This window comes from Mycetomoellerius zeteki, unplaced genomic scaffold (genome assembly GCF_001594055.1).
Source record: "Mycetomoellerius zeteki isolate Tzet28-1 unplaced genomic scaffold, Tzet1.0 scaffold492, whole genome shotgun sequence".
NCBI classification, from domain to species: domain Eukaryota; kingdom Metazoa; phylum Arthropoda; class Insecta; order Hymenoptera; family Formicidae; genus Mycetomoellerius; species Mycetomoellerius zeteki.
In genome coordinates this window covers 78,707-92,406 of record NW_017257492.1, presented here as the reverse complement: position 1 = coordinate 92,406, position 13,700 = coordinate 78,707, and the positions used below count along the sequence as shown (strand labels likewise).

The 13,700-nt window shown below is 38.8% G+C and overlaps 1 protein-coding gene across 1 annotated transcript in view; it reads left to right on the top strand.

Annotated features, from left to right (window-relative positions):
• LOC108727458 (polycomb group protein Psc) overlaps nt 1–13,700 on the top strand; it is a 14,664-nt gene continuing 964 nt past the window's right edge. The window contains exons 1-5 of the mRNA XM_018455597.1: nt 1–133; nt 992–1,270; nt 7,923–8,063; nt 8,527–9,104; nt 10,444–12,449. Coding sequence (XP_018311099.1) covers nt 1–133; nt 992–1,270; nt 7,923–8,063; nt 8,527–9,104; nt 10,444–12,306 — 2,994 coding nt within the window. The 3' untranslated portion in view covers nt 12,307–12,449. The remainder of the gene's footprint in view (nt 134–991; nt 1,271–7,922; nt 8,064–8,526; nt 9,105–10,443; nt 12,450–13,700) is intronic.

Sequence of the window (13,700 nt, the reverse complement as noted above, 5' to 3'; positions counted from 1 at the left end):
ATGGCTCGATCAAATGGCAATCGCGAAGCCACGGAAAACATAACGCGCTGTCTGTGTGTAGAACAGAAACGTCAGAAACATATAGACAAGAACGGCAACCTCCATCTGCGGGGGATAAACGAAGAGACGGAGAGTGAGAGAGAAAGACGCGATAAAGCGAGACGGAGCGAGAATTGCCGAAAGGAACACAGCGTGTCCACCGACGTCCGTCGACGCTCGGCGTCGCTCGTGCAGTTCCGTCGCAGCGAGGCGGGGTTTAGGCGGGGTCGATACCAGGCGCCTTCTCTTTCCTGTCTTTCTGTACAGTGTTACTCTCAATCGTATGGATATTCCAACTCACGGCGACTATCATCCGCTATCACTGCCTCTATATACTATCCCCCCCCTCTCTCTCTTTCTCTCGCTTTCTTTCTTTTGTTGATCTTTTTTCGTTCTTTCTCGATAATCATCAATCGTGCCGTGCTGCCCATATTACTAGTCGATCGGAGTAGCCACAACATGCATTACATTGCGGCGCATCAGTTCGCGCGAAAGTCGCGTGCGGTGCGGAGAAAGGGGAAACGGAGGGAACTGACGGGGTGGGAAAGCCGAGAGGGGAAATGGAGAGTCTCTCTCGCGCGCGCGCGCGCGCCCTTCGGTTCAGCTCGTACCGGTCGATCAGCGGTGCGGGTGACTAGAGGACGAGGACAGCGAACCGAGTAGCGACAAGGAACGCGCAACGCGGTCAGAGCACCGACAGGGCGACAGGCGACGTACGGTGATCGGAGCAAAACGAAACGCGCGTCGATCGGTGACAGTCGACACGACACGACGCGACGCGACGCGACAACGGCTGGTGCGCGACACGCATGCATACGATTGTTGCGTCATTAGTCATGACGAGCAACGCGGGGACGTGATGTTACGTGGCCGCTATCACCGTGTGTTGCTTATCTATCCGGAGTCGCGAAAGACTCGACGACTCGCGCTCGCGTACGTCACGTACGAAAAGGAGAATCAACGCTGGGAGCTACGATTACGAGCGACGAGCTCTATCGGACACCTCGGTGCCGTGGCCGGGGCCGGGGCCGCGGCCGGGGTCGGGGCCGAGGCGCCGTTGCACGCCGACGGACGGAGCAGCGTTGCCACTTCCTCGCCGCGGCCGCGCTCGCGGCCACCGCCACCGCCGTCGCACCGTCGTTGCCACGTCCGCCGTTACGTTCCACCGCCGGGAACGGCGACGACGACGACGACGACGACGACGACGACAATTACTTCTGCCACGTTGCTGGTAAGCTGCTACTGCTCCTACTGCTCCTACTCTCGCTTTGTATGTTATTTTCTTTTTCTCTTTCTTTCTCTCTTTCCTCTCGCCCTCCCTCCCTTCCTCCCTCTCTTCCTCTCTCCTTCCCTCCCCCCCCTCTCTCTCTTTCTACAGAACGATGCGTGCATGAATCGGAGTGACACGCCGCGGCCGCGCGGTTCCAATTCGGTATATGCGACACGCAGTACTATGGTGTGTACTTGTGTGGTAGTGGTGCTATAATGCGCTGGTCGGTAATAGTAGTAAGGGGCCATGGTAATCCATATAGTAGAATAAAAGGCATGATTTCCCACCTGACAAAACACATTCGCGACCTCGAACTTCAGACGTCACTTTTGGATCTTAACAAGTGATAAAAATGCTTTCAATATACACACGTACATGATTGTATGCGTTAGTCGATCGGAGTCGCGATATCTCTCGGACTAAGAAAATAGTATGAAAAATAATATGAGTAACGTGGATATATCTTCCATGATTATTGCGTTAATTTACCTATCACGTTGCAAGGATATGACGCAATAAAATGTTGGAAATGGAAAAGATTCACACGTTTACTTGATATTTCCTCCATTTAAATGTATTAAAATTGCAAAACGCAATTACCAGTGCATGAAAATGTAAGCAATTTATTTTAATTCGTAATATATTATTATACAGTAGTTTAATTGCGTTTATAAGTCCGGAAAACCAATTCAGCGCGCAGTTTGAAGGACTACAAATATGGTATATGTGCATGTACATAAATAGTATACATATGTATATATGTATAATTCACATTGAATTATTTAAGCATTAAAAATCTAGTTTCGACCGGTATAAGGATTTTAATTTCTAGTATTGATTGTGTTCTCACATGTTACGGTCTAAAATAAGATTCTTATAATTTATTTTAATTTGATGAAATTTCACGTGAAAATGAAATTATTATAGGTCAATGGTCACTTAATATCAGCGATATACTTTTTACATTTTTGTTCGATTTTTTTATTTGATATTCGCGTTTGAAGTGGCGAACTGGTTTTTCAGAACAATCAGAACATCCAATCGCAATTTTATTTTTTAATTGCATTGCTATTTCGTATTTTGCGCGCTTTCCTGTAGTAGTTAAATAAATATATTACGATATATGTTAAAATGTAATTATAATCACGCAGAGATTGACTCCATTTTATTTTCATCTTAGATTAATTTTATTTTAGAAAAAAAAACGGTACATTAATGCTGCAATTTGGCAAAGCTGAAAGTATTTCTTACATAAAGTATTAACCAATCCACTTTATTACACTTCAGTACATTTAGTCATAATTTATCAGCATATCTGGGAAATCTATTTTACCAAACGTGAACAATTTATTCGTTATCGCAAAAGAGATTATTCACTTCCTCATATTTTCTCGTTGACGTCATATTACCTATATATACATATATCGAAATAGAAATTTTGAATATAGGTATATTATGAATACGTATAAGTATATTATGTGTACTTTTATCATCTTTATGTCATAAAATCTTTTGTTTTTCTCTTTTCGTATATACGTGAATAAATTATACCTAGGTATTTGATACCATTACATGCTATAACGGTATCAAGTAACTAAAAAACGGATATGATGCATTTTAGCATATTAAATGTTTATTTTTCGTATCGATTGCCACTATATCTCTAAAAACATTTTAATTAAAAACTCGAACATTGAGAATTTTGTTCACAACTTTAAAATTTCACATCATGATTTTGAATGCAATCAGATGTTTACAATTTCTTTTAATAAAATTGACGTTTTTAGTAGGGATGCACCCGATTGTAAAATTATTGGATATCGGATATCCGAAAAGAATGTATAAACATCAGATATCTGATATCCGGTCGGATATTCGGGAAGGCAATTTTTCAAGTTGAATATCCGATATTTTCCGGATATCCGACCGGATTCCGAGACAATGTTTAACAAAAAAAGCTGAGTAAAAAAAGAAAAAAGGGAGCAAAAAGGAAAAGGGATTGTAAGGGAAAAATAATGATAATAATTATGATTTTAACGTTATCGTCCGAGTTTGATTATCAATAGAGATAATAACTGTAGAGAAAAAAATTGTAATTTTGCAGCAATATATAAGAATTATAGCATTATTAGTATATGCATACTTATTTATAGAACATTTTATAGAACAACAAAAATCAACAATTTAATGATATAAGTATTATCCAAATATTTATGTAATAATCGCAAATTTATATAAATTGTCGATGTCAGCATTCAATTCAATTACCTTCGGATCCTCAGGGCTCTTTTTATATGGACAAGAATTTGCCCAGGATTGATGGTCTTTATAAGGCCGGAATCAGACTACGCATTGAATATTGAGATTGAAGATTAAAAGATTGAAATTTGACCAATCAAAACAATAGGAGCTAAAATCTCTTTGTCGTCACTGGTCAAATTTTAATCTTCAATCTTCAATCTCAATCTTCAATGCGTAGTCTGATTCCGGCCTAATAGTATCTCATCGTGGCATGATGTACCATTTTATCCTTTAGTATTCGATGGACAACAAGGACAAATGATGCATCAAGCGCTTCATGTGTAATTCGGAACATGCTCTATATCCTGTTTTACGTCTAATGAATGATAAAAATAGAATGACACGATAGCACTGATATTGTTAATATCGCTTCCCGAATGCAGTCTTAGCTGAACTTCTTGCACAATTTATCTTTTCCAACGTAAAAAGAAAAAGAGGAAAGACGAACTGTGTACGAAGTTCAGCTGAAAAGAATAGAAGTCTGCATCAATGACGCAAACTTTCAATATAAAATTTCAATCGGCTATGTTCCCGGATACTAATGATATCTGACTATCCGGTCGGATAGTAAAAAGGTGCCGGATAATACCGGATACCGGATACTTTTCGGATATCCGGTGTATCCCTTTTTAGTAATCTGGAATATCGATCATTTACAATCACAAAAATATCAAATGCAAAAAATATTTAAATGTAAAATATTATTAGAATAAATATCAATATAGTAATATTATAATTTGTTACATATACACATGTGTTCATACATTGTTTTGTAATATCATCCTTTCTGTAATAAAAAAGCAACTAGACAAAAATAATTGATTAACCCTTCATGGCCACACTTCTAAAAAGCCACATGATGATTACTCTGGGTTAAAATGATCCGATCCATCTTTAAAGTGTTACTAAATCGACAGTATTAGTTGCAATAATTAAAAAAAAATACAGTATATAATTTCATCCTTTAAGAAAATGAAACAGTGGTGTTTTTGTGAAAAATTTAATTTTATCACTAAAAAAAATCGTAAACGTGTATTAGAATTTAGCGTAAAAGTTGCATATACATCGTCTTGCACACTAAATTCTAATACATGTTTACGATTTTTTTTTTAATGTTAAAATTAAATTTTTCACAAAATGCTCGGAATATTTTGACCCAATATGACCATGAAGGGTTAAAGAATATTTTATTAGTTTGTTGCATACAATTCATCGTGCGAAATATGTAGTATTTATTTTTTTTATTTACATATGTCACTTAATTTTCAAACATTGTCAGATGCACAATTCAATCAATATATAAAAAATAGTTTTATAAATGAGAACAATATAATCTATATTGATTATTAACTTTCGTCTATTATATATTGTATAACTGAATATTACCTATCTATCTGTCGTTTTGAAAATTGTAGTATATAATATGTATTGCACACTGATCAAAACAGGAAATAATTTCAATTGAGCTTTTACATCTTCAACTTGGATCAGAATTCACAAAAAGCCAGAATTTCTCGATCGGATCCTTTCTCGCTTCTTCGATCGGCTAAAAAATAGAATACGCGTTATTCGAGCGAATTGTTTCTTTCGCGATAGGTAAGACCGAAGTCTTGAGGATCGATCCGAATTCGTCTGACCTCGCGAGTTTGTTTATCCGGCGCGAGCGATGACACGTGACTCGATTTCTGACGAGTCACGGCATGCGAGGAGCGTTTTCTAGACTTGGTACCCGTATCTTCTCATTCACTCGCTCGCTCACTCACTCACTCACTTGCTCGCTCACTCACTCACTCACTTGCTCACTCACTCACTCACTCACTCGCTCACTCACTCACTCACTCACTCATGGGTAGAGGAGAAGGAGAGGGGAGGAGAGAGAGAGGAGAGGGGGGAGGGTTCATCTCTCCTCTCTCGGTCCAGCCTTGGCGGATCATTCACAGACTGGAATCGCTTTCGCACAGATTCATACGTGCCAACGTTGTACCAACAGGAGCACAGATAATATGGTGGTGGTCAACTTTCGTTTTCGAAAGTTTATTAGACCATCGCAACACATTATACCATTACAGTAACCAGTCGGCATAGCATCTTACTATTTCACCGAAACTATTTTTCAGAACAGTTGCGTTTTACCAACTTGCATAAAAGGCAACGGAAATTAATTGTTTTTTTAGTTTAGCGACGATGCTTACATCGGAGTAAAAAAAGTATGTAGTTACAGTCTCATAAGTGAAAATATCATGATATAAGAAATAAAAAGAGTTAAGAAACGATAAAAATAAATTTTTAATAATAATAAGATTGAAAGACCGCTAATGTTAAACATAATAATTTTAAATTAAGAAGCGCCATAACGGTCAGAACGTTAAGATGTTGAGCTATTGTATATTCATTTAAATGAATTAATTTCAGAAATGAAAATTTTTAATAACTCCTTTTTGAATAACTGTTGTTGCTGTAGATAATTATGCACGTTTAAGATAACTATATAGATGCGCTTTTCTAAATTGAGAGAGAGAGAGATATATGTAAACAAGTATTAGATACACACACAATTACGCCACTTTTATTTGCTTACAATTAACAATTTTTTTATCGTTTTGTGATCTCATATAATTTTAATGATGATGTACGAGTAATTGCAAATAAAATGTTTATTATATTTTGTTCATAATAATTTTAGCTTTACACACAGAATACGAGTATAATGTACGATAATTTTTGGATAATTTCGTTTCTTATAAAACTTTTGTTAATATTACGAGAAGTACACTTATCCATATTTATTTTTATTAATTGTATTAATTAATTAGTAGTGACTGTTAATTAATATTTACATTCATACATTTGAAACTGAACAATTTAAAAAATGCAAACAGTTTTTGTTGGCATTTTTCATTGTTTTTTTTTCGTTTGGTTCCAGCAATTTTATGAATGGAAGTCTTAAAACTAGTGTCACTTTTGCTTTAGCAGGTAAAAAAAGAAGAAAAGTAAGCATGAATTGACCAATCATAATCGTTGACAAGCATTCTTGAAAATGGTAGGTTACGTCGAAGAGAATTGTGATTACTGTCTTCCAGCTTGCATTCTTTTATACGGTATATGGGGCCTTAGCTATTCTCATCACTGATGTCGAACATCAGGCCGCACAAACGAAACCGTCGCACGAACGAAACTCGTATATAGCGACACGCACTTACACCTGTACGCCACCGAGTCGTTGAGCTCGGCGTGTTTACCGGCTCGAAAGTATCACTCTGGTTCTTGGATGGGCGACAGACGGGGGGGGGGAATGGGAGAGAGAGAGAGAGAGAGAGAGAGAGAGAGAGATGATGCGATGATAATACGATATTTATTAGCTTCACTAGTGAGAGAGAGAGAGAGAGAGAGAGAGTCAGTAGAGAAACCATCCCCTTTAAGAGATAGACCTTAAAGTCTCTCTCTCTCTCTTTCTCGGCTTACATCGGCACGTTTCCCTCGACATCTCTCGCGAGGAACATTTGTCCACGCACGTCTCGCCTAGCACGCACGTCGGCATTGTGCACCGATGCACATGAAAATCGCGTGCCGTTCATCGCATGAGCAACACGAACGTCGCGTCGCGTCGCACCGCGTCGCGTCAGCGTTCTCGTGACGCTGCAACGGGAATGCACCGCGAATACACGTTGCTGCACGCGTTACTAGGTACTAGGTAGTGTTACGCGTATTTCCACGGATGCATCAACAGTGATCTATACTACTGATTATTACGCATCTTATCACCGACGTTCATTGTGATAGCATCATGATGATTCTTAAGCTGTCACGTAGGCTGCACTAGCTTGTTCTGGAATCAAAAATCAAAAATCCTGTTTCAGGTTTTATAAATCTATTTGTTTTACACTTTATTTTGAAAAATCTAATATATATATATATATATATACATATGTATTGTTCATTTTTGTTCTATTTCGTTAAAACATAAACCTTCGTTAAAAATTTATATACATATTATAAAACCATATCAAAAACGTAGAACGTTAAAAACAAATGTAAGATAGTCTCATTGGTATTAGTTTTAGTTACTTATCGGAAGTAAAATAATTTTTGTTTATAGAAGATTGTTTAAAAATAATTTCCATTGCAAATATATATTAATTCCATAAAATATAGATATTAAATTAAAATAATGATAAGATTGAGAGGATCCAAGATGGTTTTTTTACAACAAAATTAAAGATTAAAAAGTAATTAGTGCATGTGTCAGTAATAAGTCATAACTGTATCGGCAGCTATATTGTTCGCTATATAGATTAACAATCGATTGGCACAGCTGTTTCAGCACAGGTTAACAACATGGAGGCAAAGGAGAGGGAAAAGCCGTTGGTCAAAGATTTGAACGAACATATCGTGTGCCCCCTGTGCAGAGGATACCTCATAGACGCTACGACTCTTGTGGAATGTCTGCACTCCTGTTAGTATTTTGTTCAGCATGATTATTGCTTGTCATTAATCATGGAACGGCCACGTAAAAAAAAGTACAATAATTTATTAAAGATATGATACTTGTATAAGAAACAAATGCAGAAATAATTTTTCTTCGGAATTATTATTTTTAGAATTTTTTAAGTCTCTTTCTCAATATGCTTTTCTCAAACAGCAGGTTATATTTTGTAACTTGTAACTGATACCATGATGCTGAAGTTATTCTCTGTATTCATTCTTACCCCTGCATTTATACACGAATCATATTCTTAACAACACTTTTTCCAAATCTGGAAAAGTCAACATATTTTTTTTCAATCATTATCACTTTATCAATTATTACTATTAAATATCGCGATGTTAAATCGATTTCAAATCAGTCACATAACGTATCTCCATTTTGAGACGCCGTGATCACTCTTTTCTCACGTATTGCGGATGCGAATCGTCAGTTTGCAGAGGTTGCATCGTTCGACGTCTAAGTAGTGGCGCCCGCGCGTGCCCCGTATGTAGCGTCGCGACGTCGCCACCTCTCTTGCCGGATACGCGACTTCAACGGCTGGTGTACCTTGCGGTGCCCGGTCTCTTCCGGTCGGAACTCGAACGTAGATGCCATTTCCGTCTGGTGAATCCGCAATGTCCGCCATTGGTACCGCCCGTGGGTGCTCTCGAACTCACCCTGGAGGATTTCATCAGTCTGAGCTTGCAAGAGCTAGAAGACACTGAAGACGAAATGCCGAAGAAAGAACGCGGCTCGTCGAAGAAGGATGTGTTGACGGAGAACGAAGGTAGAAGCGGAAGCACGAGGTATCTCAAGTGCCCGGCTGCCGTGACAGTGCGTCATCTGGTGAGACTGCTGATGCTGAAAAGAGGCTGGGAAGAGGCTAACGCGACCGTCAATGGTGTCATTAATAGGATAAAGATTTTGTACCAGAAACACGAAACACAGCATCCCGACGAGTTAAACATGTATTCGCTGGATCCCTCTTGGACACTTTTGGATCTTGCTTGCATATTTCGATGGAAGAGGGTAAGTTTACACACATATTGTAGTATCTATATATTGTAATATTTATATATCGACTTGACATATCACGCGTTCGTTTTCATATATACCATATCAGAACGATATTGAATAATGATTTAATATTACAAATCGAATCTACATTAAGCTTTCAATATTCGAGTTGATTTGGCCTAAATGGTTTTTCTCCTGGTTCTATATATATCTTTTATTTCTTACAAAAAAGAGATAAAAGAGATGTCACATATATCACGTACGCGATTTCTTATTATGATATATATATTCAATATTTTTAGAATTTAAGGATGTATGGGTGATATTTCAACATAATAACAAAATTATTAAAAAATTACAGATTTTTCTAAATCATGTTTAAAAATAATACGACAATTTGATGACGGTTTACTATTTGGATCATGTTATTTTAATAAATAATAGTAGTTTTTTCTGTGCTCTAATAAAAATGTACGGAAATGTATTATAAAATGAATGACAAAAATCTCAACTTTTTAATATAAGTACATTATGTATTCAAGATTATTTATGTAAAGTTATATTGCGATGCATGAACTAGTTGTCCATTAAATAAACAAAATATTTATTTGTTCTATATCTTTATAACTATGTAATCAGTGAATCGCAATGAAACATTGCATAAGTTGTTTTGAATATTTAAAGTACTTTATTACCTATTTAAAAAATTTAGATTTTTGTTATTATTTCTTAAATTTTAGTTTATAACATAAGTAGTAACAAATAAAACAAATAAACTATAAAAATGTATTGTTCAATAAAAACGGAATGCTTTTAACACAACTTTTACATATATGTATTATATATTTTGTTTAAAGTATAAATATTAATACATTTGTAAAAATAACACCCATACATCCTTAATCTCAAGTCTGTCTGAAAGAGACAAACGTATTTGTTAACACATATCCATGCGTAATTTTCCACTAGTACTTAAGGATTAATGTTAAGGATACTTATTCATTGCATTTTAATTAACTTTAACATTTTATTTACTAAAGAGCAATTATAAATAACATTCCATTGCCATTAGTATCAATTCGTGTTATCTTAGTGGCAACATTTCGATATTTTATCACTCACGATCGTTAAATCGTCGATTTGTGTTCAAAAGTATTGTCTTTTAATTTGGATAGAAAAGTATACTCTCGAAAAGTTCTTTGTAAATAAAATAAATAAACTCATCAAGTAACAACAGCTATAAATTTTCGTATTCGTTATAACCGAACCTAATTTGTAGCCACCTGCTTGACCCGAGTGCGGTGCGGTGCGCACATTATGAAAGGCGGCGCGATGATTCCATCTGTTGCAGGAGGCGCCAATGAAGCTGTTCTACCGGGTGTTGCGAAAGGAAGAGGAGATTTCGATCTCGAAAGTTGCCGCATACAAGGATGACGTGACCAAGGATGTTCCGCCGGCGATGGAAAATATACAGCGACCACCGACCCCACCACCCAGTCCCAAACCCAATCGTGAGCATGAAGAGGAAGCTTGTAACACGGAGCCACCTCGTGCTCTCGAAACGAACGTCAATGTTCGCGACAAAGAGATAAAAACGAAAAAACCACGTTGTGAGGTGACTCCAGTTATGCGTACCCCGGATCCTCCGTCGACCATCGAACTGTCGACAAGCAATCGTCATCGGTCGCTAGAGAAAACGAAGAGCAAGGATATGGCAAGATTGGAACATCGGAAGCGGCACAAACGGCACAAGCGAGTGATCGCGGAGATCACTACAGTGCCGCGCGAGGATCTCTTAAAGCTTAAGGTTCGCCTGACGCCGTGTCCTCCGAGGATTACTTCCGGGGCAACAGGCGGCGGAGGGGGTGGGAGCGGAGGTGGTACAAATAGTCAAACGAAGGAGAAACTGTTACAGATGCGGGCAGTTAGACGCGACAAGCTCAAAGCGATTGCAGTGCAGCAGCGATCGCCGACGAGTACACTAGCTCGAGAGGAAACCAAATCCAAAGATTGCGTCATAGCAGAGACGGAAGAAACGATCGAGGATATCATCGACAGCATTCCTGACGAGGTCGTGCATATCGCGCAGAACATAAACAATCAAAACGAAGAAACTAAGTTCAAGGAGTGTACCACGGCGAAAAAGATTAATAAGGAGACGGTGGAACGAACGAAAACACCGGAGAACAGTGATGAATCGGAGAGTCCGAAGAAAGATGAGGAGATTCTGCGGCGATTGGGCCTGGTAGCCGTTAACGAGGCCAGCAGTGACAGAACAGCGAAGCAACGAACACAAATTAGCACCGACAAGGCGGACAATCTGAACCACGACAAGCTAGAGAAGCAGTTACGTGAAAACAAGGCAAACCGCGTGCGAAGCTTGCTGGCGGAGAAGAAGATGCGTGATGCCCTCAAGACTATTATCTCCAAGAAGGAGGAATTAACGCCATCCGTCATAAAGACGCCAGCGTCCGTTCTTACTTCCGCCGCCGCTCCTGTCACCGTTGCCACACCCGTGCCTACCGCGCCCGTTGCTGTGCCTGTCACGCCGAAGATGAAGGAACCACCACCGTTGACGCCTATACGCGTCGCGAAATCTTCCAGTTTTGCCGCGACCAGCGTGATAGTGTCGAATATCACTTCCAAGTATGAAACGCCATTAGACCTCAGCAGCGGCGGTACCACCATCAACGACAACGACAACGACAACGACAACGTTCTCGATTTGTCTGCTACGTTACCCAGCGGCAACCATCTTCCATCTTTCTCGTCCTCCTCCTCATCTTCTCTCACCTCTTCCTCATCTTCCTCCTTACCGCCGTTGTCGAAGCTATCAGCGCGATCCACAACCGGCGCGGGCGGCACCGTTGGTACGGTCGTCCGCAAATCCAAGGAACTCGAACAGCAACGCGGCAAAGGACAGCAAGAATCGAATCTGAAGACTCTTTCGGATGTCGCAGTGTCACGCATGAGTAGCACTGAAAAGAATCCGCCCGCGCCGGTAGAATCGCTAGCCTCCGCGAACGTAAACGCCGCTGCTAATAAGGTCGCTTTGCGCATACCACAGCCGCATCATCGCATCTCCGGTTTCGGCATGAAAAGCAAGCCCAACCTCGGTGTCCGTCACATCCCAAATCCCCAAGTCGTGGTTTCTCAATATCGTAATCAAAAGTTACTTCAACGCAATTACTACAATATCGTCCAGAAGCCATAAACGCGTGTCTTTTATTACTAATATAACTTATCCCTAATCCCCTGCCCCTGCCCATGCCCTTCTTTCTTTTATTTATTATTTCCTTATAATACAAAAATCACATTTCGATCTTTAATTCTCCATCGGCATCTTGGATTTTAAAGGTACAGTCAATTGTTTGATTGCAAATTTTGGTAGATTAATTTAAATTTGTAAAAAATAAATAAAAGACATTCCAATTTCTATTATACGACAGTAAAAACTCGCGCGTTGTTAAAGTTTTAGCAAGTGTTTAAGAATTTTTTCAAATTTTTATAAAGTCTACATACAGAACAATATAAAAATTTACACTGAAATTTGAAGGACCTAGATTGTAGAAAGGGTGAAAATTTCATCACATTGTTGACAGAGGTTTAATTTTGAGTACCAGAGCGCCGCGAGAGATAAAATTTCTATATCACCGAATTATATGTAGGTATGTACACTACTCAACAAAAAATAGGGAACACTTTCGAACACGCTCAAAATTGCACAATATTCAGAACACCATAACTCGGTGAACAATCGTCGCAGAAAATAAATCGAAAAAGCATTTTAAATCGCATTTTACTCATAAACTGCATAATCGCACTTCTGGATGAAGGGTACAGTATCCGTTATGTAGCACAACGTCTTGGTGTATCTGTATCTGTAGTGAATAGAGCGTGGTTACCAAGAAACAGGACAATACGCTAGACGTCAGGAAAGTGGCCATCATCGTGCAACAAAAATCCGACAAGATCGACAAATTGTTCGTCACGTTTTGCTAAGACGAACGATTACTGCAAGGTGTGTTCGACATGAAAATCTTACTTTACATCATGTCAGCGAACAAACGATTCGTCGTTGCTTAAGAGAGATGGGTCTTCGTTCTCGCTCTCGTGCACAGGTGCCAGGACTTACGCACGTACGCACGCACGTACGCACACACGCATGCACACACGCATGCACGCACACACATGATGTGCAAATTCCTTACCGACAACCTCCATGTGGTGCACATTGGGTAACGCTAATGTGGGCGGTAACCGTTATTTTTCAGGAAATGACAAGAGCACTTCGAAAATATCTATCAAAAAACATCACATAATGATCTTTTAACTTCAAGATAGAGTAACTTCGTCAAAAATGAGCATAATAAGATTTTTAAAAAAGCATTTTAAAGGTTGAAATCTCTACTTTTCAAATCGGTAATCGATATTTCAATTTGATCGATCCTTCATGGAGCTATATATTTGTTTTTTTATTGATCATTCTATGATTTTTTTTCACCGAGTTATTGAACATTAAAGCAAAAATGACATTTTTACTTCAACGTTCAATAACTCGGTGAAAAAAAATCGTAGAACGATCAATAAAAAAACAAATTGAAGGTA